Source organism: Pleurodeles waltl, chromosome 1_2 (assembly GCF_031143425.1).
Source record: "Pleurodeles waltl isolate 20211129_DDA chromosome 1_2, aPleWal1.hap1.20221129, whole genome shotgun sequence".
In the NCBI taxonomy this organism is placed as follows: domain Eukaryota; kingdom Metazoa; phylum Chordata; class Amphibia; order Caudata; family Salamandridae; genus Pleurodeles; species Pleurodeles waltl.
In genome coordinates this window covers 183,372,545-183,400,304 of record NC_090437.1, presented here as the reverse complement: position 1 = coordinate 183,400,304, position 27,760 = coordinate 183,372,545, and the positions used below count along the sequence as shown (strand labels likewise).

The window sequence follows — 27,760 nt, the reverse complement described above, 5'->3', positions numbered from 1 at the left end:
GACACATCAAAGGGAGTAGCCACTCCAAGTCCACAAAGAATTCAAAATTTCAACACCATCATACAACGCATGTATCCAACACAAAAGATACAGGCAAAGATGGTATTACAACTCCTAGGCATGATGTCATCATGCATAGCCATTGTCCCAAACGCAAGACTGCACATGAGGCCCTTACAACAATGCCTAGCATCACAGTGGTCTCAAGCACAGGGTCACCTTCTAGATCTGGTGTTAATAGACCGCCAAACTTACCTCTCGCTTCTATGGTGGAACAACATAAATTTAAACAAGGGGCGGCCTTTCCAAGACCCAGTGCCACAATACGTAATAACAACAGATGCTTCCATGACAGGGTGGGGAGCACACCTCAATCAACACAGCATACAAGGACAATGGAACGTACATCAAACAAAACTGCATATCAATCACCTAGAACTGCTAGCAGTTTTTCAAGCACTAAAAGCTTTCCAACCAATAATAGTTCACAAATACATTCTCTTCAAAACAGACAACATGACAACAATGTATTATCTAAACAAGCAGGGAGGGACGCACTCCACGCAGTTAAGCCTGCTAGCACAAAAAATTTGGCATTGGGCAATTCACAACCAAATTCGCCTAATTGCACAGTTTATACCAGGGATACAAAATCAACTCGCAGACAATCTCTCTCGAGATCACCAACAGGTCCACGAATGGGAAATTCACCCCCAAATTCTGAACACTTATTTCAAACTCTGGGGAACACCTCAGATAGACTTGTTTGCGACAAGGGAGAACGCAAAATGCCAAAACTTCGCATCCAGGTACCCACACAAACAATCCCAAGGCAATGCCCTATGGATGAACTGGTCAGGGATATTTGCTTACGCTTTTCCTCCTCTCCCTCTCCTTCCTTACCTGGTAAACAAACTCAGTCAAAGCAAACTCAAACTCATATTAATAGCACCAACTTGGGCAAGGCAACCCTGGTACACAACGCTGCTAGACCTATCAGTGGTACCCTGCATCAAATTGCCCAACAGGCCAGATCTGTTGACACAGCACAACCAAAAGATCAGACACCCAGATCCAGCATCGCTGAATCTAGCAATCTGGCTCCTGAAATCCTAGAATTCGGGCACTTACAACTTACCCAAGAATGTATGGAAGTCATAAAACAAGCAAGAAGGCCATCCACCAGGCACTGCTATGCAAGTAAATGGAAGAGGTTTGTTTGCTACTGCCATATTAATCAAATACAACCATTACACACAACTCCAGAACATGTAGTGGGTTACTTGCTTCACTTACAAAAATCTAACCTGGCTTTCTCTTCCATTAAAATACACCTTGCAGCAATATCTGCATACCTGCAAACTACCTATTCAACTTCCCTATATAAAATACCAGTCATTAAAGCATTCATGGAGGGCCTTAGGAGAATTATACCACCAAGAACACCACCTGTTCCTTCATGGAACCTAAATGTTGTCCTAACTAGACTTATGGGTCCACCTTTTGAACCCATGCACTCCTGCGACATACAGTTCCTAACCTGGAAGGTGGCATTTCTCATCGCCATTACTTCCCTGAGAAGAGTAAGCGAGATTCAGGCGTTTACTATACAGGAACCTTTTATACAACTACACAAAAATAAAGTCGTCCTAAGGACCAATCCTAAATTTTTGCCAAAGGTTATTTCACCGTTCCATCTAAATCAAACAGTGGAACTTCCAGTGTTCTTTCCACAGCCAGATACCGTAGCTGAAAGGGCACTACATACATTAGATGTCAAAAGAGCATTAATGTACTACATTGACAGAACAAAAAACATCAGAAAGACTAAACAACTCTTTATTGCATTTCAAAAACCTCACGCAGGAAACCCAATTTCAAAACAAGGTATAGCCAGATGGATAGTTAAATGCATCCAAATCTGCTACCTTAAAGCTAAACGACAGCTGCCCATTACACCAAGGGCACACTCAACCAGAAAAAAAGGTGCTACCATGGCCTTTCTAGGAAACATCCCAATGCAAGAAATATGTAAGGCAGCCACATGGTCTACGCCTCACACATTCACCAAGCACTACTGTGTAGACGTGTTATCCGCACAACAAGCCACAGTAGGTCAAGCTGTATTAAGGACATTATTTCAGACTACTTCCACTCCTACAGGCTGATCCACCGCTTTTGGGGAAATAACTGCTTACTAGTCTATTGCAGAACATGCGTATCTACAGCGACAGATGCCATCGAACTGAAAATGTCACTTACCCAGTGTACATCTGTTCGTGGCATCAGTCGCAGTAGATTCGCATGTGCCCACCCGCCTCCCCGGGAGCCTGTAGCAGTTTGGAAGTTACCTTCAATTATTTATATATGTATCATCTCAACCTTAAATAGGTGCATACTTAGTCACTCCATTGCATGGGCACTATTACTACAATTCAACTCCTACCTCACCCTCTGCGGGGAAAAACAATCGAAGATGGAGTCGACGCCCATGCGCAATGGAGACAAAAGGAGGAGTCACTCGGTCCCGTGACTCGAAAGACTTCTTCGAAGAAAAACAACTTGTAACACTCCGGCCCAACACCAGATGGCGAGCTATTGCAGAACATGCGAATCTACTGCGACTGATGCCACGAACAGATGTACACTGGGTAAGTGACATTTTCATTTCTAGGGTTCAGGGTAGCCCTTAAATACTAAATTTAAGGGCGTGTTTAGGTCTGGGGGGTTAGTAGCCAATGGCTACCAGCCCTGAGGGTGGGTACACCCTCTTTGTGCCTCCTCCCAAGGGGAGGGGGTCACAATCCTAACCCTATTGGGGGAATCCTCCATCTGCAAGATGGAGGATTTCTAAAAGTTAGAGTCACCTCAGCTCAGGACACCTTAGGGGCTGTCCTGACTGGCCAGTGACTCCTCCTTGTTTTTCTCATTATTTTCTCCGGCCTTGCCGCCAAAAGTGGGGCCTGGCCGGAGGGGGCGGGCAACTCCACTAGCTGGAGTGTCCTGCTGGGTTGGCACAAAGGAGGTGAGCCTTTGAGGCTCACCGCCAGGTGTGACAATTCCTGCCTGGGAGAGGTGTTAGCATCTCCACCCAGTGCAGGCTTTGTTACTGGCCTCAGAGTGACAAAGGCACTCTCCCCATGGGGCCAGCAACATGTCTCGGTTTGTGGCAGGCTGCTAAAACTAGTCAGCCTACACAGATAGTCGGTTAAGTTTCAGGGGGCACCTCTAAGGTGCCCTCTGTGGTGTATTTGACAATAAAATGTACACTGGCATCAGTGTGCATTTATTGTGCTGAGAAGTTTGATACCAAACTTCCCAGTTTTCAGTGCAGCCATTATGGTGCTGTGGAGTTCGTGTTTGACAAACTCCCAGACCATATACTCTTATGGCTACCCTGCCTTTACAATGTCTAAGGTTTTGTTTAGACACTGTAGGGGTACCATGCTCATGCACTGGTACCCTCACCTATGGTATAGTGCACCCTGCCTTAGGGCTGTAAGGCCTGCTAGAGGGGTGTCTTACCTATACTGCATAGGCAGTGAGAGGCTGGCATGGCACCCTGAGGGGAGTGCCATGTCGACTTACTCGTTTTGTCCTCACTAGCACACACAAGCTGGCAAGCAGTGTGTCTGTGCTGAGTGAGAGGTCTCCAGGGTGGCATAAGACATGCTGCAGCCCTTAGAGACCTTCCTTGGCATCAGGGCCCTTGGTACTAGAAGTACCAGTTACAAGGGACTTATCTGGATGCCAGGGTCTGCCAATTGTGGATACAAAAGTACAGGTTAGGGAAAGAACACTGGTGCTGGGGCCTGGTTAGCAGGCCTCAGCACACTTTCAATTGTAAACATAGCATCAGCAAAGGCAAAAAGTCAGGGGGCAACCATGCCAAGGAGGCATTTCCTTACACATAGGTTTGAGGAAGAGCTACAAGCAACTGATGTGGACCATACGCAAAAGCGTATCTTCATACAGCAGGGGACAGGAAAAATAAGCACCCTTCCCCCTATTAGGAGAAAGAGAAGGTTGGAGTTCCAGACTGAACAGACACCACAACCAAAAGTGGTGAAAAGAGTTACCCCACCACCCTCTCCTCAGCCCGTGATTAACGTCTCACCAGCACAACCTCCATCACTCTCCCCAGCTCACACCACCATGAGCCAGGGTGACCAAGATCAGGACGCATGGGACCTATACGACGCCCCAGTGTCAGATAATAGTCCGGAGGCATACCCTACGAAGCCATCTCCACCAGAGGACAGTACCGCGTATTCTCAAGTGGTGGCTAGAGCAGCACAATTTCACAACGTAAGCCTCCACTCAGAACAGGTCGAGGATGATTTTTTATTCAACACACTCCTCCACCCACAGCTCGTACCAAAGCCTGCCTATGCTCCCTGGTATGCTCCGGCACGCAAAAGACATCTTTAAGGAGCCGGTCAAAAGTAGGGCAATCACACCAAGGGTGGAAAAAAAGTATAAGGCGCCTCCTACAGACCCGGTTTTCATCACTACACAGCTGCCACCAGACTCTGTCGTTGTAGGAGCAGCTAGGAAGAGGGCCAACTCTCACACATCTGGAGATGCACCACCCCCAGATAAAGAAAGCCGCAAGTTCGATGCAGCTGGTAAAAGAGTCGCAGCACAAGCTGCAAACCAGTGGCGCATCGCGAACTCCCAGGCACTACTTGCGCGCTATGACAGAGCCCACTGGGACGAGATGCAACATCTCATTGAACATCTGCCCAAGGACTTACAAAATAGGGCAAAACAAGTGGTTGAGGAGGGACAGGCCATTTCCAACAACCAGATCCGCTCCTCCATGGACGCTGCAGATACAGCTGCACGGACAATTAATACATCTGTAACTATCAGAAGGCATACATGGCTCCGAACGTCTGGATTTAAACCAGAGATTCAACAAGCAGTTCTCAATATGCCTTTTAATGAAAAAGAACTGTTCGGTCCAGAAGTGGACACAGCGATTGAGAAACTCAAAAAAGATACGGACACTGCCAAAGCCATGGGCGCACTCTACTCCCCGCAGAGCAGAGGGAATTACAGCACATTCCTTAAAACGCCCTTTCGAGGGGGGTTTCGGAGTCAGAGCACACAAGCCAGCACCTCACAAGCAACACCGTCCAGTTACCAGGGACAGTATAGAGGAGGTTTTCGGGGACAATATAGAGGAGGGCAATTCCCTAGAAATAGAGGAAGATTTCAAAGCCCCAAAACCCCTACTACTAAACAATGACTCACATGTCACTCACCCCCTCCACACAACACCAGTGGGGGGAAGAATAGGTCATTATTACAAAGCATGGGAGGAAATCACTACAGACACTTGGGTTCTAGCAATTATCCAGCATGGTTATTGCATAGAATTTCTACAATTCCCTCCAAACATACCACCAAAAGCACAAAATCTAACAACACACCATTCCAATCTCCTGGAGATAGAAGTGCAGGCACTATTGCAAAAGAATGCAATCGAATTAGTGCCAAACACACAAATAAACACAGGAGTTTACTCACTGTACTTTCTGATACCAAAGAAGGACAAAACGCTGAGACCAATCCTAGACCTCAGGGTAGTGAACACTTTCATCAAATCGGACCACTTCCACATGGTCACACTACAAGAAGTATTGCCATTGCTAAAACTACACGACTACATGGCAACTTTAGACCTCAAGGACGCTTATTTCCATATACCAATACACCCATCGCACAGGAAATACCTAAGGTTTGTATTCAAAGGAATACATTACCAATTCAAGGTACTGCCTTTCGGATTAACAACCGCACCAAGAGTCTTTACCAAATGCCTAGCGGTAGTCGCTGCACACATAAGAAGGCAGCAAATACATGTGTTCCCATATTTGGACGACTGGCTAATCAAGGCCCATTCGTTCATAGAGTGCTCAAATCACACAAATCAGATCATACAAACCCTCTTCAAACTCGGGTTCACCGTCAACTTTACAAAATCCAACATTCTGCCGCGCAAGGTACAACAATACCTAGGAGCCATAATAGACACATCAAAGGGAGTAGCCACTCCAAGTCCACAAAGAATTCTAAATTTCAACACCATCATACAACGCATGTATCCAACACAAAAGATACAAGCAAAGATGGTATTACAACTCCTAGGCATGATGTCTTCATGCATAGCCATTGTCCCAAACGCAAGACTGCACATGAGGCCCTTACAACAATGCCTAGCATCACAGTGGTCTCAAGCACAGGGTCACCTTCTAGATCTGGTGTTAATAGACCGCCAAACTTACCTCTCGCTTCTGTGGTGGAACAACATAAATTTAAACAAGGGGCGGCCTTTCCAAGACCCAGTGCCACAATACGTAATAACAACAGATGCTTCCATGACAGGGTGGGGAGCACACCTCGATCAACACAGCATACAAGGACAATGGAACGTACATCAATCAAAACTGCATATCAATCACCTAGAACTTCTAGCAGTTTTTCAAGCACTAAAAGCTTTCCAACCAATAATAGTTCACAAATACATTCTCGTCAAAACAGACAACATGACAACAATGTATTATCTAAACAAACAGGGGGGGACGCACTCCACGCAGTTAAGCCTGCTAGCACAAAAGATTTGGCGTTGGGCAATTCACAACCAAATTCGCCTAATAGCACAATTTATACCAGGGATCCAAAATCAACTCGCAGACAATCTCTCTCGAGATCACCAACAGGTCCACGAATGGGAGATTCACCCCCAAATTCTGAACACTTATTTCAAACTCTGGGGAACACCTCAGATAGACTTGTTTGCGACAAGGGAGAACGCAAAATGCCAAAACTTCGCATCCAGATACCCACACGAACAATCCCAAGGCAATGCCCTATGGATGAGCTGGTCAGGGATATTTGCTTACGCTTTTCCTCCTCTCCCTCTCCTTCCTTACCTGGTAAACAAACTCAGTCAAAGCAAACTCAAACTCATTTTGATAGCACCAACTTGGGCAAGGCAACCCTGGTACACAACGCTGCTAGACCTATCAGTGGTACCCTGCATCAAATTGCCCAACAGGCCAGATCTGTTGACACAGCACAACCAAAAGATCAGACACCCAGATCCAGCATCGCTGAATCTAGCAATCTGGCTCCTGAAATCCTAGAATTCGGGCACTTACAACTTACCCAAGAATGTATGGAAGTCATAAAACAAGCTAGAAGGCCATCCACCAGGCACTGCTATGCAAGTAAATGGAAGAGGTTTGTTTGCTACTGCCATATTAATCAAATACAACCATTACACACAACTCCAGAACATGTAGTGGGTTACTTGCTTCACTTACAAAAATCTAACCTGGCTTTCTCTTCCATTAAAATACACCTTGCAGCAATATCTGCATACCTGCAGACTACCTATTCAACTTCCCTATATAAGATACCAGTCATTAAAGCATTCATGGAGGGCCTTAGGAGAATTATACCACCAAGAACACCACCTGTTCCTTCATGGAACCTAAATGTTGTCCTAACTAGACTTATGGGTCCACCTTTTGAACCCATGCACTCCTGCAACATACAGTTCCTAACCTGGAAGGTGGCATTTCTCATCGCCATTACTTCCCTAAGAAGAGTAAGCGAGATTCAGGCGTTTACAATACAGGAACCTTTTATACAACTACACAAGAATAAGGTCGTCCTAAGGACCAATCCTAAATTTTTGCCAAAGGTTATTTCACCGTTCCATCTAAATCAAACAGTAGAACTTCCAGTGTTCTTTCCACAACCAGATACCGTAGCTGAAAGGGCACTACATACATTAGACGTCAAAAGAGCATTGATGTATTACATTGACAGAACAAAAAACATCAGAAAGACTAAACAACTATTTATTGCATTTCAAAAACCTCATGCAGGAAACCCAATATCAAAACAAGGTATAGCCAGATGGATAGTTAAATGCATCCAAATCTGCTACCTTAAAGCTAAACGACAGCTGCCCATTACACCAAGGGCACACTCAACCAGAAAGAAAGGTGCTACCATGGCCTTTCTAGGAAACATCCCAATGCAAGAAATATGTAAGGCAGCCACATGGTCTACGCCTCACACATTCACCAAGCACTACTGTGTAGACGTGTTATCCGCACAACAAGCCACAGTAGGTCAAGCCGTATTAAGAACATTATTTCACACTACTTCCACTCCTACAGGCTGATCCACCGCTTTTGGGGAAATAACTGCTTACTAGTCTATGCAGAACATGCGTGTCTACAGCGACAGATGCCATCGAACTGAAAATGTCACTTACCCAGTGTACATCTGTTCGTGGCATCGCGGAATCTTTTTTTTCCGGCTTCTTCTGAGAGGATCCTGGAGCATTGAGCTCTCAGTTTTTCTGAGTTTTCCTCAGAAAAATTCTTTAAAAAAGCGTTTTTCACTTTTCACTCGACAAGTAATATCTTTGTCTGAGCTAGGAAGGTTTTTTCTGACAGAAAAATGCCTTCTCTTTTTGTAAAATGTCCCTCTTGTGGGAAGAAGAAAGCCCAGTCAGACCCACACTCTCTGTGTATTGTCTGCCTGCCACAGAGTCACTGTCCTGACACCTGCAAGTATTGTAAGAACATGTCAAGGAGGACTCTCAAAGACAGAGAGAAGATCAGGCTACATGGGCTTCAGGAGAGGAAAAAGTCAACATCCTCTTCACTTCCCAGACCTACAGCAGAAGGAATGGCCCGATCGACGTCGACAGGTAGGATTGTACCTGTTTGTTCTCCATCGACGTCATCGGCACCACCGTCTCACCGGCGTAGATCGCCGTCGACGGCGACCAGACCGACGTCGAGGGACAAAACGTCGAGGCATGGACACAGGGGTACATCTCCGTCGACGGCAGGCCGCCGTTCGGCGTCGAGTCATCTCCGGCGCTCCCGTTCGCCGTTGAGAACGTCTCACCCCTTGGCGTCGAAGGACACGACACCAAAAACACCTCGACGGCATGAACATCCGCCGTCGACCACTCGCCACTCAACGTCGAGACACACGACGGAGAGTAGGTCCAGGTCCCGTGATAGGCGATCGGCGTCAAGACACTCGACGGCAAGACCTCCGACGTCAGGACATTCGACGTCGAGAGCAGACCAGCCATCGCAACCTTCGACGTCGAGGATGCAATCGACGTCGACACAACCTTTAGCTGTGTCACAGGCAGTAGAGCCAGCGGACAAAGCTCCCTCACCGGTGGTCTCTATAAGGAGTGCATCATCCCATTCCAGAGCATCGGGCATGTTTCTCCCATCACAGCATCCCCGGATTCACAATACTCGAGGATGTATTCTCCTACTGCCTCATTACCGAGAACGCCATCGCCTACAGCTAGAGCAGGACGGGCTCGTTCTGCTTCTCGTCAGCCGACCACAAGACCTGCACACTCTGCTACAGCCTCTCGGAGCAGGTCCCGTTCCCGAAGGAGAACCAGGTCACGAACACCACGCAGAAGATCACCACCTTGGTCTTCTTCAGGATCGTCTGTGGGGCGCTACTCCCCCACACTCACAGATTCTCCACCTGCTAGGATTTCCCCGGTGGATGATATCACCACTTTTAATGAGGTTCTTCTAAGGGGAGCGCAGAAGCTAAATATTGAGGTACCAGAGCCAGCCACCTCATCCTCAGTTATCTTTGAGACCCTACAACACAGATCAGTCTCGAGAAAACTGCTGCCACTAGTACCGGGTTTGCTGCAACCGACTATGGACACTTTTCTGTCTCCAGCCACTCTCAAGTCTGCCCCGGCTAGGATTCAAAAGAAATACAAAGCTCCGGAACAAGATCCTTTATTCCTGCGGAAGGATCCGCCACCGGACTCTGTGATCTTAGCCGCAGCCAGAAAAACACACTCTGTGGCATCATCTTCCACAGTCCCCCCGGATAAGGAGAGCAGACACCTAGACTCTCTGGGGAGAAAGATGTGCGGTACAGCGGCATCTGCTATGAAGGTCTCCAGCGCCTCAGCACTTCTGGGCAGATATGACCGCTCTCTGTGGGACTCACTCCACAGATTTACAGAAAAGTTGCCCAGGGAAGATAGACAGGACTTCCAGGAAATCTTGCAGGAAGGGGGCCTAGTATCTAACCAGGTCATCAGCGCGGTGGCAGACGGGGCGGATTTGGCTGCGCATGGGTATGCGCACGGAATCTGCGCTAGGAGGTCTTCCTGGCTACGGCTCACGGGTCTGAAACAGGAAGCACAGCAGCGCATTTTGAACCTCCCATTCAGCGGGAGTTCGTTGTTCGGTACCCACGCAGATGAAGAGATGGCCCGAATGAAAACGGAAGTCGACACGATGAGGGCAGTGGGCCTGGAACGTAAAAAAGACTTCAGGCGGAGGTAGAGGCCGTATGACAGACGACCATTCCAGCAGAGGGTTCAAACCCCTCACTGGTCTCAAAGGCCACAACAACGACAGGGACGTCCCCTGTTTCAGGCACGTAGACCCACAAGAGACAGAGGGTCAAGTAGACCTCAACAGTCTACAGCAAAGACACCATCAAAGCAATGAGGCATTGCTTCCCTCAGCACTGTGCACCACTCCGGTGGGGGGAAGTGTTACGCATCATCTTCGCGAGTGGCACTCAATCACAAAAGACAAATGGGTGCTCAATATTGTCGAACATGGCTATTCTCTCCTTTTCAAAAAACCTCCTCCACACTTGCCGCCAGCAAGGTGTTTTCCTTCTCATCTCAGCCTGCTACGCAAGGAAGTTCTCGCACTCCTACAAAAGAAAGCTGTAGAAAAGGTTCCTCCGGCACAAAAAGGAAAAGGGGTGTACTCCCGTTACTTTCTGGTGGCGAAAAAAGGTCAACAGGGCCTCTTCAGACCAATTCTGGACTTACGGCTCCTGAACAAGTACATAAGAAAACAAAAGTTCAGGATGCTAGCCCTTCACCAGATTGTCCCGCAACTGCATCAGGGAGACTGGATGTGCTCCATCGACCTACAGGATGCATATTTTCACATCCCAATAGCAACCAAACATCGGAAATTTTTACGTTTCCAGATAGCGTCACAGCACTACCAATTCAGAGTCCTTCCATTCGGCCTGAAGTCTGCACCCCGAGTCTTTTCAAAATGTGTAGCAGTGGTAGCGGCACACCTTCGAAGACAAAAAATATTCGTCTACCCCTACCTGGACGACTGGCTAGTGAAGGCCTCATCTCCGGATCAGGCGAGAAAACATCGAGATATCGTTCTAAGAACTTTCGAGTCTCTAGGTCTTCAAATCAACCACGACAAGTCAACCTTGATTCCAACACAAAACCTCCACTACCTGGGAGCGATACTAAACACAGAGCTCCAAAGAGTGTATCCTTCGGAGGAACGACTTTTATCAATCCACAGGAAGTGTCAACATCTATTAACAGCCGATGCACCTACAGCTCGTCAGGTGACATCGCTTCTGGGCTCCATGGCTTCATGCATCTTCATTGTCCCGAATGCCAGGCTACGCATGAGGCCCCTTCAGGAGGCATTAGAGAACAATTGGAGCCAAAAGACTGGTCACTGGGAGGACAGAGTTAGACTACCAGCAGTGGCTTTTCAATCACTACAATGGTGGATGCACAGACCTCACCTGTCGATAGGTTCTCCGTTTCACCAGACAATTCCAGTCGACACTCTGGTAACGGATGCGTCTCTTCAGGGTTGGGGTGCTCATCTGGGTTCCTTCCAAGCTCAGGGTCTGTGGTCCGACAAGGAAAAGAACTATCACATAAATCTACTGGAACTCAGAGCAGTCCATCTGGCTCTCAAATCTTTCTCTCCATTGGTTCAGGGGAAATCTATCCTAGTTCAGACAGACAATACAACCACAATGTATTACCTGAACAAACAGGGGGGAACAAGATCACTACCTCTGTCTCGAGAATCCCAAACGATATGGCATTGGCTCCTGGCCAGGGGAATGTCTATCACAGCGGTACACCTGCCAGGTCAGCAAAACGTAGAGGCAGATTTCCTGAGCAGACATCTGGAAGACGCGCACGACTGGGTGCTACACGACGAAGTCGTCGAGGACATCTTCGGTCAATGGGGTCGACCTCAGTTGGATCTCTTTGCAGACGAAACAAACAAAAAATGCCCAGACTTCGCGTCCAGTTTCTGCCGTCCGGGATCTCAAGGGAATGCCCTGTTGATCAACTGGTCAGGGACATTTCTCTACGCCTTTCCACCGATTCCCCTCATACCGGCAGTAATCAACAAATTTTACAACTCCAGAACCAGAATGATTCTGATAGCGCCACAATGGCCCCGCCAATTCTGGTACACGGACCTACTCAACTTATCGGAAAGACCTCACAGGAGGTTGCCGTGCAGACCGGATCTCCTGAGCAGAATGGAAGGCAGAATCCTACATCCCAACCTTCCCTCTCTGAGCTTGACAGCATGGCTCCTGAATTCCTACAGTATGGGCACCTAGGGCTCTCACAGGAGTGCATGAGCATCTTGAAAGAGTCAAAACGACCTTCCACGCGGCGTTCTTACGCTTTTAAGTGGAAGAGATTTTACATCTGGTGCTCTCAACAAGGTATAAATCCCATACGAGCTCAGGAGGACGTCATACTATCCTATTTACTTCATCTGGCGAAGTCTGGTCTGCAGGTATCTTCTATTAAGGTTCATTTATCTGCAATTACAGCGTATCGTAAGTCGCCTTCTCAGGAATCCTTCTTTACGATACCTGTAGTCAAGGATTTTTTTGAAGGCTTGAAAAAGGTTTTTCCTCCCATTCGGAGACCTTCTCCTCCATGGGAACTGAATGTAGTCCTGTCAAAACTTATGGGCCCTCCCTTTGAACCTATCCACAAGGCCTCTTTACAGCACCTTACGTGGAAGACGGCTTTTTTGGTGGCCATTACTTCAGCGAGGAGGGTCAGCGAAATTCAGGCTCTGTCTTGCAGAGAACCGTACACGTTTTTTCACGATAATAGAGTGGTTCTGCGAACTCACCCATCTTTCCTTCCGAAGGTGGTGTCAGAATTCCATATCAATCAGACTATATCTTTACCGACTTTCTTTCCCAGTCCGCAGACTCCGGCTGAGAAAGCATTGCATTCTTTAGACTTAAAAAGAGTGCTGAAATTCTATTTGGGCAAAACAAAACCGATTAGACATTCTAACCATTTGTTTCTGAATTATGGTCATTTAAGAACAGGAGAGGCAGCGTCTAAACGAACTATATCAAGATGGATTGTGTCTTGTATTGTTAACACTTACCAACTGGCTAATAAGCAATTACTGGCTAGGCCAAAAGCGCATTCCACAAGGGGAAAAAGCGGCTACTGCTGCCCTCCTTAACAATGTACCAATTTCCGAGATTTGTAAGGCTGCTACATGGAAGTCTGTGCATACCTTTACTAAGCATTACTGTTTAGACTCGGATGCAAGAGCGGATGCCCAGGTGGGGCAGGCCTCTCTTAGAAATCTATTTGCATGAATATGTATTCTTTCCTGCACTTCTTTCGGACAGTCCGCAGAGTTTAGGGATGGGCTTGCTAATCTATTCAATGTTTATGACTATTGATGAGGATCCCCTGGAAGAGAAGGATTAGTTACTTACCTGTAAATCCTAGTTCTCTTCCAGGGGTATCCTCATCAAAGTCATAAACAACCCACCCTCCTCCCCGGACTTAAGTCTCCTAGAAGTGCAGGACAGATTATCTTTCTGATCAGTTACACAGATTGTCACCGTAAAAAAGTACTGACCTAACTGTGAACCAACTGTCACCTTCCCTTCACCCCTGAGGCATGGTGGGATACTGGAGGTGCTCAGGGTCTTAAAGGCACGGTGCCAAAGTTTTTATGGTTCTCCTGTGTTAACCTGCATGCAGCCTATTGGCTAAGAATGCTTCATTGTTTTTCAATGTGGTTTTTTTCTATTTTTCTCTGATATTTACTGCTGTTTACTTCCCTAAGTCCAGCTTTTGGGGCTTAGGTAGATATTTATGATCTATTGTGATTTTATAATATAAAAAAAAAAAAAAAAAACTTGCATAGAAATAAAGCATTTTAGCCTATTTATGATTATAGCCTGCATTGCTGTTTTACACATGATAATATGTATGTATTTTATATATATATATGCTCCGGGGTCCCCGCACAAGGGCGGGAATATTCAATGTTTATGACTTTGATGAGGATACCCCTGGAAGAGAACTAGGATTTACAGGTAAGTAACTAATCCTTATTGCATCCACCAGAAAAAGCGTTACCAAAGGTAAGTGACTTATTCGTTTGATACATTCTACAGATTTGCCCCCTCTTAAATCCAGTTGCTGGTACATGACTGTATTACAGGGTTGGATGTATTCACAGCGATGTTACCTAAGAACCTTCCTTTCTTTGTATTCATTTGTGATAGATTGATTTTATTTCCATTGGCACCCTCCCTGTCGCTGGCTTGTTTTGGCACATGTAATTTTGGAGGAAAAAAAATCAAAAAATTGAACCAGCCTAATATTCGATATGGTGTTTCGTGGTTTGAATGCTTCGGTTAGTGCTTGTCTGCAAGATCTGATCCCTAAGCAGTTTAGTTCTTTTTTTTTTTTCTCAGTAAACCATCTTCTTTCAGCAGCCAAAGCTGGGCAAATGCAGACCACATGCACCAAGTTTTCTTCCGCCAGATGACAAAGGTGGCACTCATGGCTGCCTGCTAGCAGCCCCTTCTTCCATTTTGGCATGAGGTCTAGTGTTGGAACTTCACCCAGCCTGAGCCTTAGAAAAGCGTTGCTTGATTTGTTGTGAATAAGGGGCTAGCCGTAAGTGGCGATTCTTTGAATTTGTTTTATATGAATTAATCAACCAACCATGCAACCTTTTTAGCCAGAGCCTCCCTGTCTTCTAGCCAGCTATATAATTTACTTGATTTATTCACTGCTTTATTAAAAGCCAGGGTGGGAAGCAACTGGTCGCATACATTGCCTAAGTTAAAAAAGAGTTACTCTTTTCCAGATACCTTTTGTAATTGCTATTTTCCCTCTTTCTAACATAATTTCCTGCCAGACTACAGAAAGAGTCTGTGACCTATTGAAATGCTTAATTACTTAATACAATGCAGAGGCAGCGTTTCACACTTAAACCTAAGATTTATACATCTCCCTTCGGTATCACATTGTACCATAACTTGACATTTCTGCTCCCTCTGAGTTTTATTTGCCAAATATTACTCAAATAGCATATAAATCTATGAAACACTAAGTCTGTGAAACTGCTTTGTTCGATGGCATCTGTCGCTGGAGATGCACATGTTTTGCATAGCTCGCCATCTGGTGTTGGGTCGGAGTGTTACAAGTTGTTTTTCTTCGAAGAAGTCTTTCAAGTCACTGGACCGAGTGACTCCTCCTTTTGTCTCCATTGCGCATGGGCGTCGACTCCATCTTCGATTGTTTTTTTTTTTCCACCATCGGGTTCGGACGTGTTCCTGTCGCTCCGAGTTTCGGAATGGAAAGTTAGCTATCTATCGGAAGATTACGTCGGTATTGTTGCGTTCGGGATCGGCTTGGATAGAATCGACACTGCATCGAAGTTTGGAGAGCTCCGGTGCCCTTCGGGGTAGCTTTCGATCCCCCGTCGGGGCCTAGTCGGCCCGACCGCGTGTCAGACAACGCAGATGGAACGGACCCCGTTTCTGTCCCAAATGCCACAACAAATACCCGTATTCAGACCAACATTTGGTCTGTAACCTGTGCCTGTCGCCTGAGCACAGTGAAGAGACTTGCGAGGCATGTCGTGCGTTCCGGTCCCGAAAAAAACTCTGTGACCGTCGAGCCAGAAGACTTCAGATGGCGTCCACGCCGACAGCACACCGAGAGTTCGAGGAACAAGAGGAGAAAGAAGCCTTATCGATCCACGAATCGGACTCCGAAGAATTCGACGATCAAAGAACTGTGAGTAAGACGTCAAAGGCAACACACAAGAAAAGTGACAAGGCCCAGGGGACGCCACTGCCACCAGGCCATGGCTCGACCCATAAATTCGGTGACCGACCGTCGGCACCGAAACAGTGCCGAGATCGTCTGACTCCGGTCGAGACACCGGCACGCAGCCTGCTCGGGACCGAGACAGTGCTGCTGAAAGGGATCGACGCCGAGACGGCTCAACGCCGAGACAGTGGCACCGAGGAAGATCGACGCCGAGAGGTTTCGACTACAAAAAAGAAAAGTCACCTCGGAGCCGAAAAAGAGTACAGACAGGGTTTCGGTGCCAAAACGAGCCGCAACCGACCCAGTTACCGGTTTCTATTCAGAGGAGCAATCACTGTCCTCTCAGATGCGAAAGCATAGATTTGAGGAAGAGTTGCAATCCACCGAAGTGGACCGTACGCAGAAACGTATTTTCATACAGGAAGGAACAGGGAAAATAAGCACCCTTCCCCCAATTAGAAGGAAAAGGAGACTGGAGTTTCAAACAGACCAAGCACCACAAACAAAAATGGTGAAAAATGTAACTCCGCCACCCTCTCCTCCACCTGTAACTAACGTTTCACCAGCACAAACTCCATCACATTCCCCGGCTCACACCACCGCGAGCCAAGTTGACCAAGACCAGGACGCTTGGGACTTATACGACGCCCCAGTGTCGGACAACAGTCCAGAGGCGTATCCCACAAAGCCCTCACCACCAGAAGACAGCACGGCTTATTCACAAGTGGTGGCTAGAGCGGCAGAGTTCCACAACGTAAACCTACACTCAGAACCAGTCGAGGATGACTTTTAATTCAGCACCCTCTCCTCCACCCACAGCTCCTACCAAAGCTTGCCTATGCTCCCAGGAATGCTACGGCACGCAAAGGACATCTTCAAGGAGCCGGTCAAGAGTAGGGCAATAACACCAAGGGTGGAAAAGAAATATAAAGCGCCTCCCACAGACCTGGTTTTCATCACCTCACAGCTGCCACCAGATTCTGTCGTAGTAGGAGCAGCTCGCAAGAGAGCCAACTCCCACACATCTGGGGATGCACCACCCCCAGATAAAGAGAGCCGCAAGTTCGATGCAGCTGGAAAGAGTCACAGTACAGGCTGCAAACCAGTGGCGCATCGCTAACTCCCAAGCGCTACTTGCGCGCTATGACAGAGCCCATTGGGACGAGATGCAACACCTCATTGAGCATCTACCCAAGGAAATGCAAAAGAGGGCGAAGCAGGTGGTTGAGGAAGGACAGAACATATCGAATAATCAGATACGCTCCTCTATGGACGCAGCGGACACAGCTGCGAGAACAATTAACACATCTGTGACTATAAGAAGGCACGCATGGCTACGAACGTCTGGTTTTAAACCAGAGATACAGCAGGCAGTGCTCAATATGCCATTCAATGAAAAAGAACTGTTCGGACCAGAGGTGGACACGGCAATTGAGAAACTGAAAAAAGACACTGACACTGCTAAAGCCAATGGCGCACTCTACTCCCCGCAGAGCAGAGGCACTTACAGCACCTTCCGCAAGACAACCTTTAGAGGGGGGTTTCGGGGTCAGGCCACACAAGCCAGCACCTCACAGACAACACCGTCCAGCTACCAGGGACAGTATCAGAGGGGAGGCTTTCGGGGCCAATACAGAGGACAATTCCCTAGGAATAGGGGAAGATTTCAAAGCCCCAAAACCCCTACAACCAAGCAGTGACTCACATGTCACTCATCCCCTCCACACAACACCAGTGGGGGGAAGAATAGGCCAGTATTACCAAGCATGGGAGGAAATAACTACAGACACTTGGGTCTTAGCAATTATCCAACATGGTTATTGCATAGAATTTCTACAAATCCCTCCAAACATACCACCAAAAACACAGAATTTATCAAAACAACATTCAGACCTTCTGGAAACAGAAGTTCAAGCATTATTGCAAAAGAACACAATAGAACTAGTACCAGAAACACAAATAAACACAGGAGTTTATTCACTGTACTTCTTAATACCAAAAAAGGACAAAACACTGAGACCAATCCTAGACCTCAGAACACTAAACACCTACATCAAATCAGAACACTTTCACATGGTCACGCTACAAGAGGTGTTACCATTGTTAAAGCAACAAGAGTACATGACAACCTTAGATCTCAAAGACGCGTATTTCCACATACCAATACATCAGTCGCACAGGAAATACCTCGGGTTTGTATTCAAAGGACTACATTACCAATTCAAAGTATTGCCGTTTGGTTTAACAACCGCGCCAAGAGTCTTTACAAAATGTCTAGCAGTAGTGGCTGCACACATCAGAAGGCAGCAAATACACGTATTCCCGTATCTAGACGACTGGCTAATCAAGACCAACTCAATGACAAGGTGCTCACACCACACAAATCAGGTCATACAAAATCTCCACAAACTCGGTTTCACCATCAACTATGCAAAATCACACATTCTGCTGTGCAAAGTACAACAATATCTAGGAGCCATAATAGACACAACAAAAGGATTAGCCACTCCAAGTCCACAGAGAATTCAAAATTTCAACAAAATCATACAACGCATGTACCCAACACAGAGAATACAAGCAAAAATTATATTACAACTCCTAGGCATGATGTCCTCATGCATAGCCATTGTCCCGAACGCAAGACTGCACATGAGGCCCTTACAACAGTGCCTAGCATCGTAATGGTCACAAGCACAGGGTCACCTTCTAGATCTGGTGTTGATAGACCGCCAAACATACCTCTCGCTTCTATGGTGGAACAGTATAAATTTAAACAAAGGGCGGCCTTTCCAAGACCCAGTGCCACAATACGTAATAACGACAGATGCTTCCATGACGGGGTGGGGAGCACACCTCGATCAACACAGCATACAAGGACAATGGGACGTACATCAAACAAAACTGCACATAAATCACCTGGAACTGCTAGCAGTTTTTCAAGCACTAAAAGTATTCCAACCAATCATAACTCAAGTACATTCTTGTCAAAACAGACAACATGACAACAATGTATTATCTAAACAAACGGGGGGACACACTCACCGCAGCTGAGCCTCCTAGCACAAAAGATATGGCGCTGGGCAATTCACAACCACGTTCGCCTAATAGCACAGTTTATTCCAGGGATCCAAAATCAACTTGCAGACAATCTCTCTCGATCACCAACAAGTCCACGAATGGGAAATTCACTCCCAAATTCTAAACACTTACTTCAAACTTTGGGGAACACCTCAAATAGACTTATTTGCAACGAAGGAGAACGCAAAATGCCAAAACTTCGCATCCAGATACCCACACAGGCAGTCCCAAGGCAATGCCCTATGGATGAACTGGTCAGGGATATTTGCGTACACTTTTCCCCCTCTCCCTCTCATTCCATATCTAGTAAACAAATTGAGTCAAAGCAAACTCAAACTCATACTGATAGCACCAACATGGGCAAGGCAACCTTGGTACACAACACTGCTAGACCTATCAGTAGTACCCCACGTCAAGTTGCCCAACAGGCCAGATCTGTTAACACAACACAAACAACAGATCAGGCATCCAAACCCAGCATCGCTGAATCTAGCAATCTGGCTCCTGAAATCCTAGAATTCGGACACTTAAACCTCACACAAGAATGCATTGAAGTCATAAAGCAAGCTAGAAGACCATCCACTAGACACTGTTATGCAAGCAAATGGAAAAGGTTTGTTTGCTACTGCCATCAGAATCAAATCCAACCATTACACGCATCTCCAAAGGATGTAGTGGGCTACTTACTACACTTACAAAAATCGAACCTGGCCTTCTCTTCCATTAAGATACACCTCTCAGCAATATCTGCATACCTGCAGATTACCCATTCAACTTCACTATTTAGGATACCTGTCATTAAAGCGTTTATGGAAGGCCTCAAAAGAATTATACCACCACGGACACCACCCGTTCCTTCATGGAACCTTAACATCGTCTTAACAAGGCTCATGGGTCCACCCTTTGAACCTATGCATTCTTGCGAAATACAATTCCTAACCTGGAAAGTTGCATTTCTCATCGCCATCACATCTCTAAGAAGAGTAAGTGAGATTCAGGCGTTTACAATACAAGAACCTTTTATCCAACTACACAAAAATAAGGTAGTCCTAAGGACTAATCCTAAATTTTTACCGAAGGTTATGTCACCATTCCACCTAAATCAAACGGTGGAACTACCAGTATTCTTCCCACAGCCAGATTCCATAGCTGAGAGGGCACTACATACATTAGATGTCAAAAGAGCATTAATGTACTACATTGACAGAACAAAGAACATCAGGAAAACTAAACAGCTATTTATTGCATTCCAAAAACCTCATGCAGGAAACCCAATATCAAAACAAGGTATAGCCAGATGGATAGTTAAGTGCATCCAAATCTGCTACCTTAAAGCAAAACGACAGCTGCCCATTACACCAAGGGCACACTCAACCAGAAAGAAAGGTGCCACCATGGCCTTCCTAGGAAATATTCCAATGCACGAAATATGTAAGGCAGCCACATGGTCTACGCCTCACACATTCACCAAGCACTACTGTGTAGACGTGTTATCTGCACAGTAGGTCAAGCCGTGCTAAGAACCTTATTTCAAACCACTTCCACTCCTACAGGCTAAACCACCGCTTTTGGGGAGTTAACTGCTTACTAGTCTATTCAAAACATGTGTATCTCCAGCGACAGATGCCATCGAACTGAAAATGTCACTTACCCAGTGTACATCTGTTCGTGGCATCAGTCGCTGAAGATTCACATGTGCCCACCCGCCTCCCCGGGAGCCTGTAGCAGTTTGGAAGTTAGCTTAAGCTTTGTACATTTGTAAATATATTATTTAAACCTTAAATAGGTACATACTTAGTCACTCCATTGCATGGGCACTATTACTACAACACAACTCCTACCTCACCCTCTGCAGGGAAAACAATCGAAGATGGAGTCGACGCCCATGCGCAATGGAGACAAAAGGAGGAGTCACTCGGTCCCGTGACTCGAAAGACTTCTTCGAAGAAAAACAACTTGTAACACTCCGACCCAACACCAGATGGCGAGCTATGCAAAACATGTGAATCTTCAGCGACTGATGCCACGAACAGATGTACAATGGGTAAGTGACATTTTCATTATCTACACATTTCTAATCAACCCTTCACTGGAATCTCACCTACCAATGTAATAACCTTCTGTGTATGTTATTTAAAGGCTTACTTTTAATAAGTTAGTAAATACAGGATTATGAGTAGAATTCCCTAGGGTGAGTTCATATACATTTCTGTCTATGTTCACATGGCTAGGAACATTTCTTCAAGACTGTAAAGAAATGGCTCCCTGTTGCAGTTACCCCCCACTTTTTGCCTGATACTGATGCTGACTTGACTGAGAAGTGTGCTGGGACCCTGCTAACCAGGCCCCAACACCAGTGTTCTTTCACCTAAAATGTACCATTGTTTCCACAATTGGCACAACCCTGGCACCTAGGTAAGTCCCTTGTAACTGGTACCCCTGGTACCAAGGGCCCTGATGCCAGGGAAGGTCTCTAAGGGCTGCAACATGTCTTATGCCACCCTAGGGACCCCTCACTCAGCACAGACACACTGCTTGCCAGCTTGTGTGTGCTGATGGGGAGAAAATGACTAAGTCGACATGGCACTCCCCTCAGGGTGCCATGCCAACCTCCCACTGCCTGTGGCATAGGTAAGTCACCCCTCTAGTAGGCCTTACAGCCCTAAGGCAGGGTGCACTATACCACAGGTGAGGGCATATGTGCATGAGCACTATGCCCCTACGGTGTCTAAGCAAAACCTTAGACATTGTAAGTGCAGGGTAGCCATAAGAGTATATGGGCTGGGAGTCTGTCAAAAACGAACTCCACAGCTCCATAATGGCTACACTGAATACTGGGAAGTTTAGTATCAAACTTCTCAGAATAATAAACCCACACTGATGCCAGTGTTGGATTTATTAAAAAATGCACACAGAGGGCATCTTAGAGATACCCCCTGTATTTTACCCAATTGTTCAGTGCAGGACTGACTGGTCTGTGCCAGCCTGCTGCTGAGAGACGAGTGTCTGACCTCATGCGGTGAGAGCCTTTGGCTCTCTGAGGACAGAAACAAAGCCTGCTCTGGGTGGAGGTGCTTCACACCTCCCCCCTGCAGGAACTGTAACACCTAGCAGTGAGCTTCAAAGGCTCAAGCTTCGTGTTACAATGCCCCAGGGCACTCCAGCTAGTGGAGATGCCCGCCTCCTGGACCCAGCCCCCACTTTTGGCGGCAAGTCCAGGAGAGATAATGAGAAAAACAAGGAGGAGTCACTGGCCAGTCAGGACAGCCCCTAAGGTGTCCTGAGCTGAGGGGACTCTGACTTTTAGAAATCCTCCATCTTGTAGAAGGAGGATTCCCCCAATAGGGATAGGAATGTGACCCCCTCCCCTTGGGAGGAGGCACAAAGAGGGTGTACCCACCCTCAGGGCTAGTAGCCATTGGCTACTAACCCCCCAGACCTAAACACGCCCTTAAATTTAGTATTTAAGGGCTACCCTGAACCCTAGAAAATTAGATTCCTGCAACAACAAGGACTGCCTAGCTGAAAACCCCTGCAGAGGAAGACCAGAAGACAACAACTGCCTTGGCTCCAGAAACTCACCGGCCTGTCTCCTGCCTTCCAAAGAACTCTGCTCCAGCGACGCCTTCCAAAGGGACCAGCGACCTCTGAATCCTCTGAGGACTGCCCTGCTTCGACGACAAGAAACTCCCGAGGACAGCGGACCTGCTCCAAAAAGACTGCAACTTTGTTTCAAGAAGCAGCTTTAAAGAACCCTGCAACTCTCCGCAAGAAGCGTGAGACTTGCAACACTGCACCCGGCGACCCCGACTCGGCTGGTGGAGAACCAACACCTCAGGGAGGACCCCCGGACTACTCTACGACTGTGAGTACCAAAACCTGTCCCCCCTGAGCCCCCACAGCGCCGCCTGCAGAGGGAATCCCGAGGCTTCCCCTGACCGCGACTCTCTGAAACCTAAGTCCCGACGCCTGGAAAAGACCCTGCACCCGCAGCCCCCAGGACCTGAAGGACCGGACTTTCACTGCAGAAGTGACCCCCAAGAGTCCCTCTCCCTTGCCCAAGTGGAGGTTTCCCCGAGGAAGCCCCCCCTTGCCTGCCTGCAGCGCTGAAGAGATCCCTCGATCTCTCATTGACTTACATTGCGAACCCGACGCTTGTTCTAACACTGCACCCGGCCGCCCCCACGCCGCTGAGGGTGACATTTCTGTGTGGGCTTGTGTCCCCCCCGGTGCCCTACAAAACCCCCCTGGTCTGCCCTCCGAAGACGCGGGTACTTACCTGCTGGCAGACTGGAACCGGGGCACCCCCTTCTCTCCATTGAAGCCTATGCGTTTTGGGCACCACTTTGACCTCTGCACCTGACCGGCCCTGAGCTGCTGGTGTGGTAACTTTGGGGTTGCTCTGAACCCCCAACGGTGGGCTACCTTGGACCAAGAACTGAACCCTGTAAGTGTCTGTCTTACCTGGTAAAACTAACAAAAAACTTACCTCCCCCAGGAACTGTGAAAATTGCACTAAGTGTCCACTTTTAAAATAGCTATTTGTGAATAACTGGAAAAGTATACATGCAATTGAAATGATTCAAAGTTCCTAATGTACTTACCTACAATACCTTTCAAACAAGATATGACATGTTAAATTTGAACCTGTGGTTCTTAAAATAAACTAAGAAAATATATTTTTCTATAACAAAACCTATTGGCTGGATTTGTCTCTGAGTGTGTGTACCTCATTTATTGTCTGTGTATGTACAACAGATGCTTAACACTACTCCTTGGATAAGCCTACTGCTCGACCACACTACCACAAAATAGAGCATTAGTATTATCTATTTTTACCACTATTTTACCTCTAAGGGGAACCCTTGGACTCTGTGCATGCTATTCCTTACTTTGAAATAGCACATACAGAGCCAACTTCCTACAAAGACCTCTTTAACCTTTGCCTCACCACCTCTGAAGAAACACAATGGATTCTACCTCCAAAACGAAATTTGGTTGCTGAGAGAACACTATCTGAATAACATGTCACTTGTGAATGTTTACTGTATATTTATTGTTAAGAATACATTTGTTGGACTCTTGGCACATATGCAATTTCTCGAAGACTGAAATGGAAGCAAAAATGTTGGTTTGAAGCTTTATTTTTCCACAGCTATTTGTGTCCTTAACAAGGCCATGTTAGTTCTTCAAAGCATAATTATGGTAAACCCTCGACTGAGTGGAATGTGTGGCTATGTGCATTTTTAGGAAGGTTTTTATTTTTTTATAGATTTCTAGTAACTTGAACAGAAGCTATTTTTGTTTCTACCCTGCAGTGAAAAATCTTTTGACAGGTTGTCTGAATTTTCCATTCTAGGTCAACTTTCCAGAGAATGGATTTCTTTCACCTGAAAAAGTCCCCTTCTTGGAAAAACTTTTGCCATCAAGGAAGCACATTGAGGAAACGGAGGACATGGAGCAAGTAGACTTAGTAGACTTTGATCCATCCCAGCAGAGAAGGCGTAATTATAATGGAGAAGCGTATCATGATGACGATGAAGATCACCCAAGAGGAGGTGTTCAATGTCAGACATCTTAAATCGAGCCTAGAGGATTTTAATACTTGTTGTAATTCCTTGTTTTGTATTCTGTGGTGGACAGACTGAAGAAAACAAAAACCCCACGGTTTACTCCTGTGCTCGTTTTAAAATTCAACCATATATGTTAAGAACACAGCATTAATTATGGAAATAAAAATCTATAATTTAAGCTTTTTTTTTTCCTTTATTGCTCCACACGAGTTGCTCTCTAACTCTAGTTTCTTCTTAAAAGGCTGTGCATTAGGTGAAGGTGGAAAATTTACATTAGTCTTGTGCATGTTCAAGAACGATAAACTCCTGCCTCTTGTTCTTTACATCATGTACAACATAGACCTGCTTGATTAAGGTTAAAGCAGTGTGCTACTGTGAGACTTCAAACAATGGCAGATTCTCCTTTACATATTTGATCTTAATCTCTAGAAAATCTGTCTACAGACTGGATCTAGAAAGCAATTTGTGATTTTTGTCAGGAAGTACCTTCTTTCTGGCTTTGTCACCCCCACTTTTTGCCTGCTGTCAGTGTATTTTCACTGTGTTCAGTGAGATCCTGCTAACCAGGACCCCAGTGATTCTGCTCTCTTCCTCTAAATTTGGTTGCTTAGGACTTTGCACACACCCCAATTGGCATACTGGTGCCCCAATGTAAGTCCCTAGATTATGGGACTTAGGTACTCAATTCATAGGGGCACCATGGGACCCCATGCAAAACATATCTGCAGGCCTGCTTGAAAAGGTTCATACACCCTTTCACTGCAGGTCACTGCACCAGGTCACTGTCACCCCTGTGGTAGCCTTCCCCCCCCCCAACCCAGAGGGCAGGGTGCAGGTACCTGTGTATGAGGTCACCCCTGCATGAGCAGAGGTGCCCCTACGAACTCCAGCCTCATTACATTGAACTTCTTAAGTGGGGAAAATCGATTTTACCTGGGTACTGGACCTGTGTCCAGATACATAATGGTAACTCCAATCCTGGGCATGTTTGGTATCAAACATACCTGATAAAGACTTCTAGTTGCAGATTCCTTACCTTAGAATTTTCCCCCAGGCGTCAGACTGAATCCTGAGATTTTTTTCTTCAAGCAATACCCTTGCATGTCGGTAGGTGGTGTTGGTCCACTCCGCAAGCGTCGTAGTTGCCGTGGTGGCGTCAGGGGTAGTGCAGTGATGTCAGTTCTTTTCTTTCCACGTCATGCGCTGATCCGAAGAGAGCTACCTTGTTCTCTTTTAGACCGATTTCAACTCTTGAGTTTTTTTGGGGAGTCAAGGATGTCCCCGAAGACCGGTTTCAAGCCGTGCGAGGACTGTCACTGTATAATGTCGGTGACTGATCTGCATCTGGTCTGTTTGTGGTGCTTGGAGCTCGGCCTTGATCCGATGTTGTGCTTAGAGTGCCGGGCTGTGCACCCAAAGGCCTTGAGGGAGCAGTCCATCAAGCTCATGGCGGCCCGACGCTCGACTCAGTGCAGGTCTTGCTCGAGGGGAAGGTCTCGAGACTGCTTGCAGAGCCACCACCATTCTTCTTTTAAGTCTTCAGGCTCTGGTAAGAAGTCATCGAACCGGTCCTGTCATCCTTCAACTTCACCCTTTCGCTCGGCTGATGTGACGCAGGAGGAGTGTTGATGCTCTGGCCTCAGTCTTCAAAGCCTGCTTCTGTCTGCTCTGCGCTTCCCAAAGTTTCCGGGAGCCGGAGCAACCCTTTGTAGGAGGCTGGCCTGGTTTGTAGTGGGTACCTTGGGTACTTACACCAGGTCCAGTTATTCCTTATTATTGAAATGTAGTAGTGTTCTAGCAGCTTAGGCTGATAGAGGTAGCTATAGCAGAGCAGCTTAGGTGGAACTAGGAGACCTGCAAAGCTCCTCCAATACCACTTATAGTTACACAGTACTTATACACAAGGAAAGACAATACTCTGTTACCAAAAATGAAGGTCGTTTATTTGGGTGACACAATGGCAAAAATATCTTAGAGGCAATACTCCTTGTGGAGGTATTATACACAATATATACACTAGACACCAAAATAAGGTAAGTAATTAGACATAGGATAGTGCAACCAATAGGAAATGCTATAGAATGCAATGGGAGAAAATAGGTCTAGGGGCAACAAAAATCATATAATAAAAGTGGAATGCGGATCACAAATTCCCCCCTAGACAAGTGTAGTGTGTAGGGAATAGCTGAAAGAGTAAGAATACAGCAAAGTAAAGTACACCAGCCCAGAAAAGGAGTAAAGTACTGCAAGTTTCCTCAGGACACACTGCAAGTAATGATTAGTTATTGCAAGAACTGAGCAAGACTGCAAACAAAAAATGGTGGATTACTGGACCTGAAAAGGAAGGAGACCAAGTCAAAAAGTCGAAGTTCCAGGAAGGACAGAAGCCCCTGCCTACCCAGATGAGGGTGCAACAGAAGAGTTCCCGGTTGGACGAAGACTGCAGAAACACACCCATGGAAGATGTCAGTGGGCTCCTGCATGATCCACTGTATGTCCCACAGAGAATGTGGATGTAGGCGAGTTTTGGCACTGGATTCCTCCAACAGGCCTTGGTTCCGGCAAAGTAGCGTTTTGTGTAAAGTTGGCACTATCTGGACCCAGGATGGGCCTGGGGGCCTCAACTCTGTGAGGAGGAAGAGGGGTCTCTCAGCACTTTAGGGAGCCCTCAGAACATCAGCTAGCACCCACGGGAGTCCCAGGACATGGGGACAAAGGAGGTGTAAAATGCAGTTAGTACAGCTCTACAAAGGAAGGTCCCACGCCGCCAGAGAACACAGCGAGTTGAGCATTACAGGATACAATGCTGGGGACCTCGGCAGGTTGTGCACAAAGGAATTTTGCAAATAGTCCACATAGGCCTCAGGAGGTGAAGACGTGGTGCACAGGGGTACTGCCCTTCTTGGGGAAGGCAAGGTCTTACCTCCTCCAAACTGAGACAGCAGGACCTCAGGACAATCTGTTGATGGGGTCCACCCAGTGTGTTCCAAGGAGCACGCTCGTCGCCAGGAGAGGAGTCCAAGAGAACTGGTCGTTGACTTGGAAGGGCCTGCTTGAGCAGGGGAGTGGCTCCGTCACTTCACAGGAGATTTCTTCGTTCCTTCTGGTGCAGGGTGAAGACAGGGCATCCTCAGAGCAT

At 46.7% G+C, this 27,760-nt stretch overlaps 1 protein-coding gene across 1 annotated transcript in view; it reads left to right on the top strand.

The window, feature by feature from the left end:
- DNAJA1 (DnaJ heat shock protein family (Hsp40) member A1) overlaps positions 1–24,799 on the top strand; it is a 219,653-nt gene extending 194,854 nt beyond the window's left edge. Inside the window, exon 9 of the mRNA XM_069237476.1 lies at positions 24,408–24,799. Coding sequence (XP_069093577.1) covers positions 24,408–24,629 — 222 coding nt within the window. The 3' untranslated portion in view covers positions 24,630–24,799. The remainder of the gene's footprint in view (positions 1–24,407) is intronic.
- Positions 24,800–27,760: the final 2,961 nt, after the last annotated feature.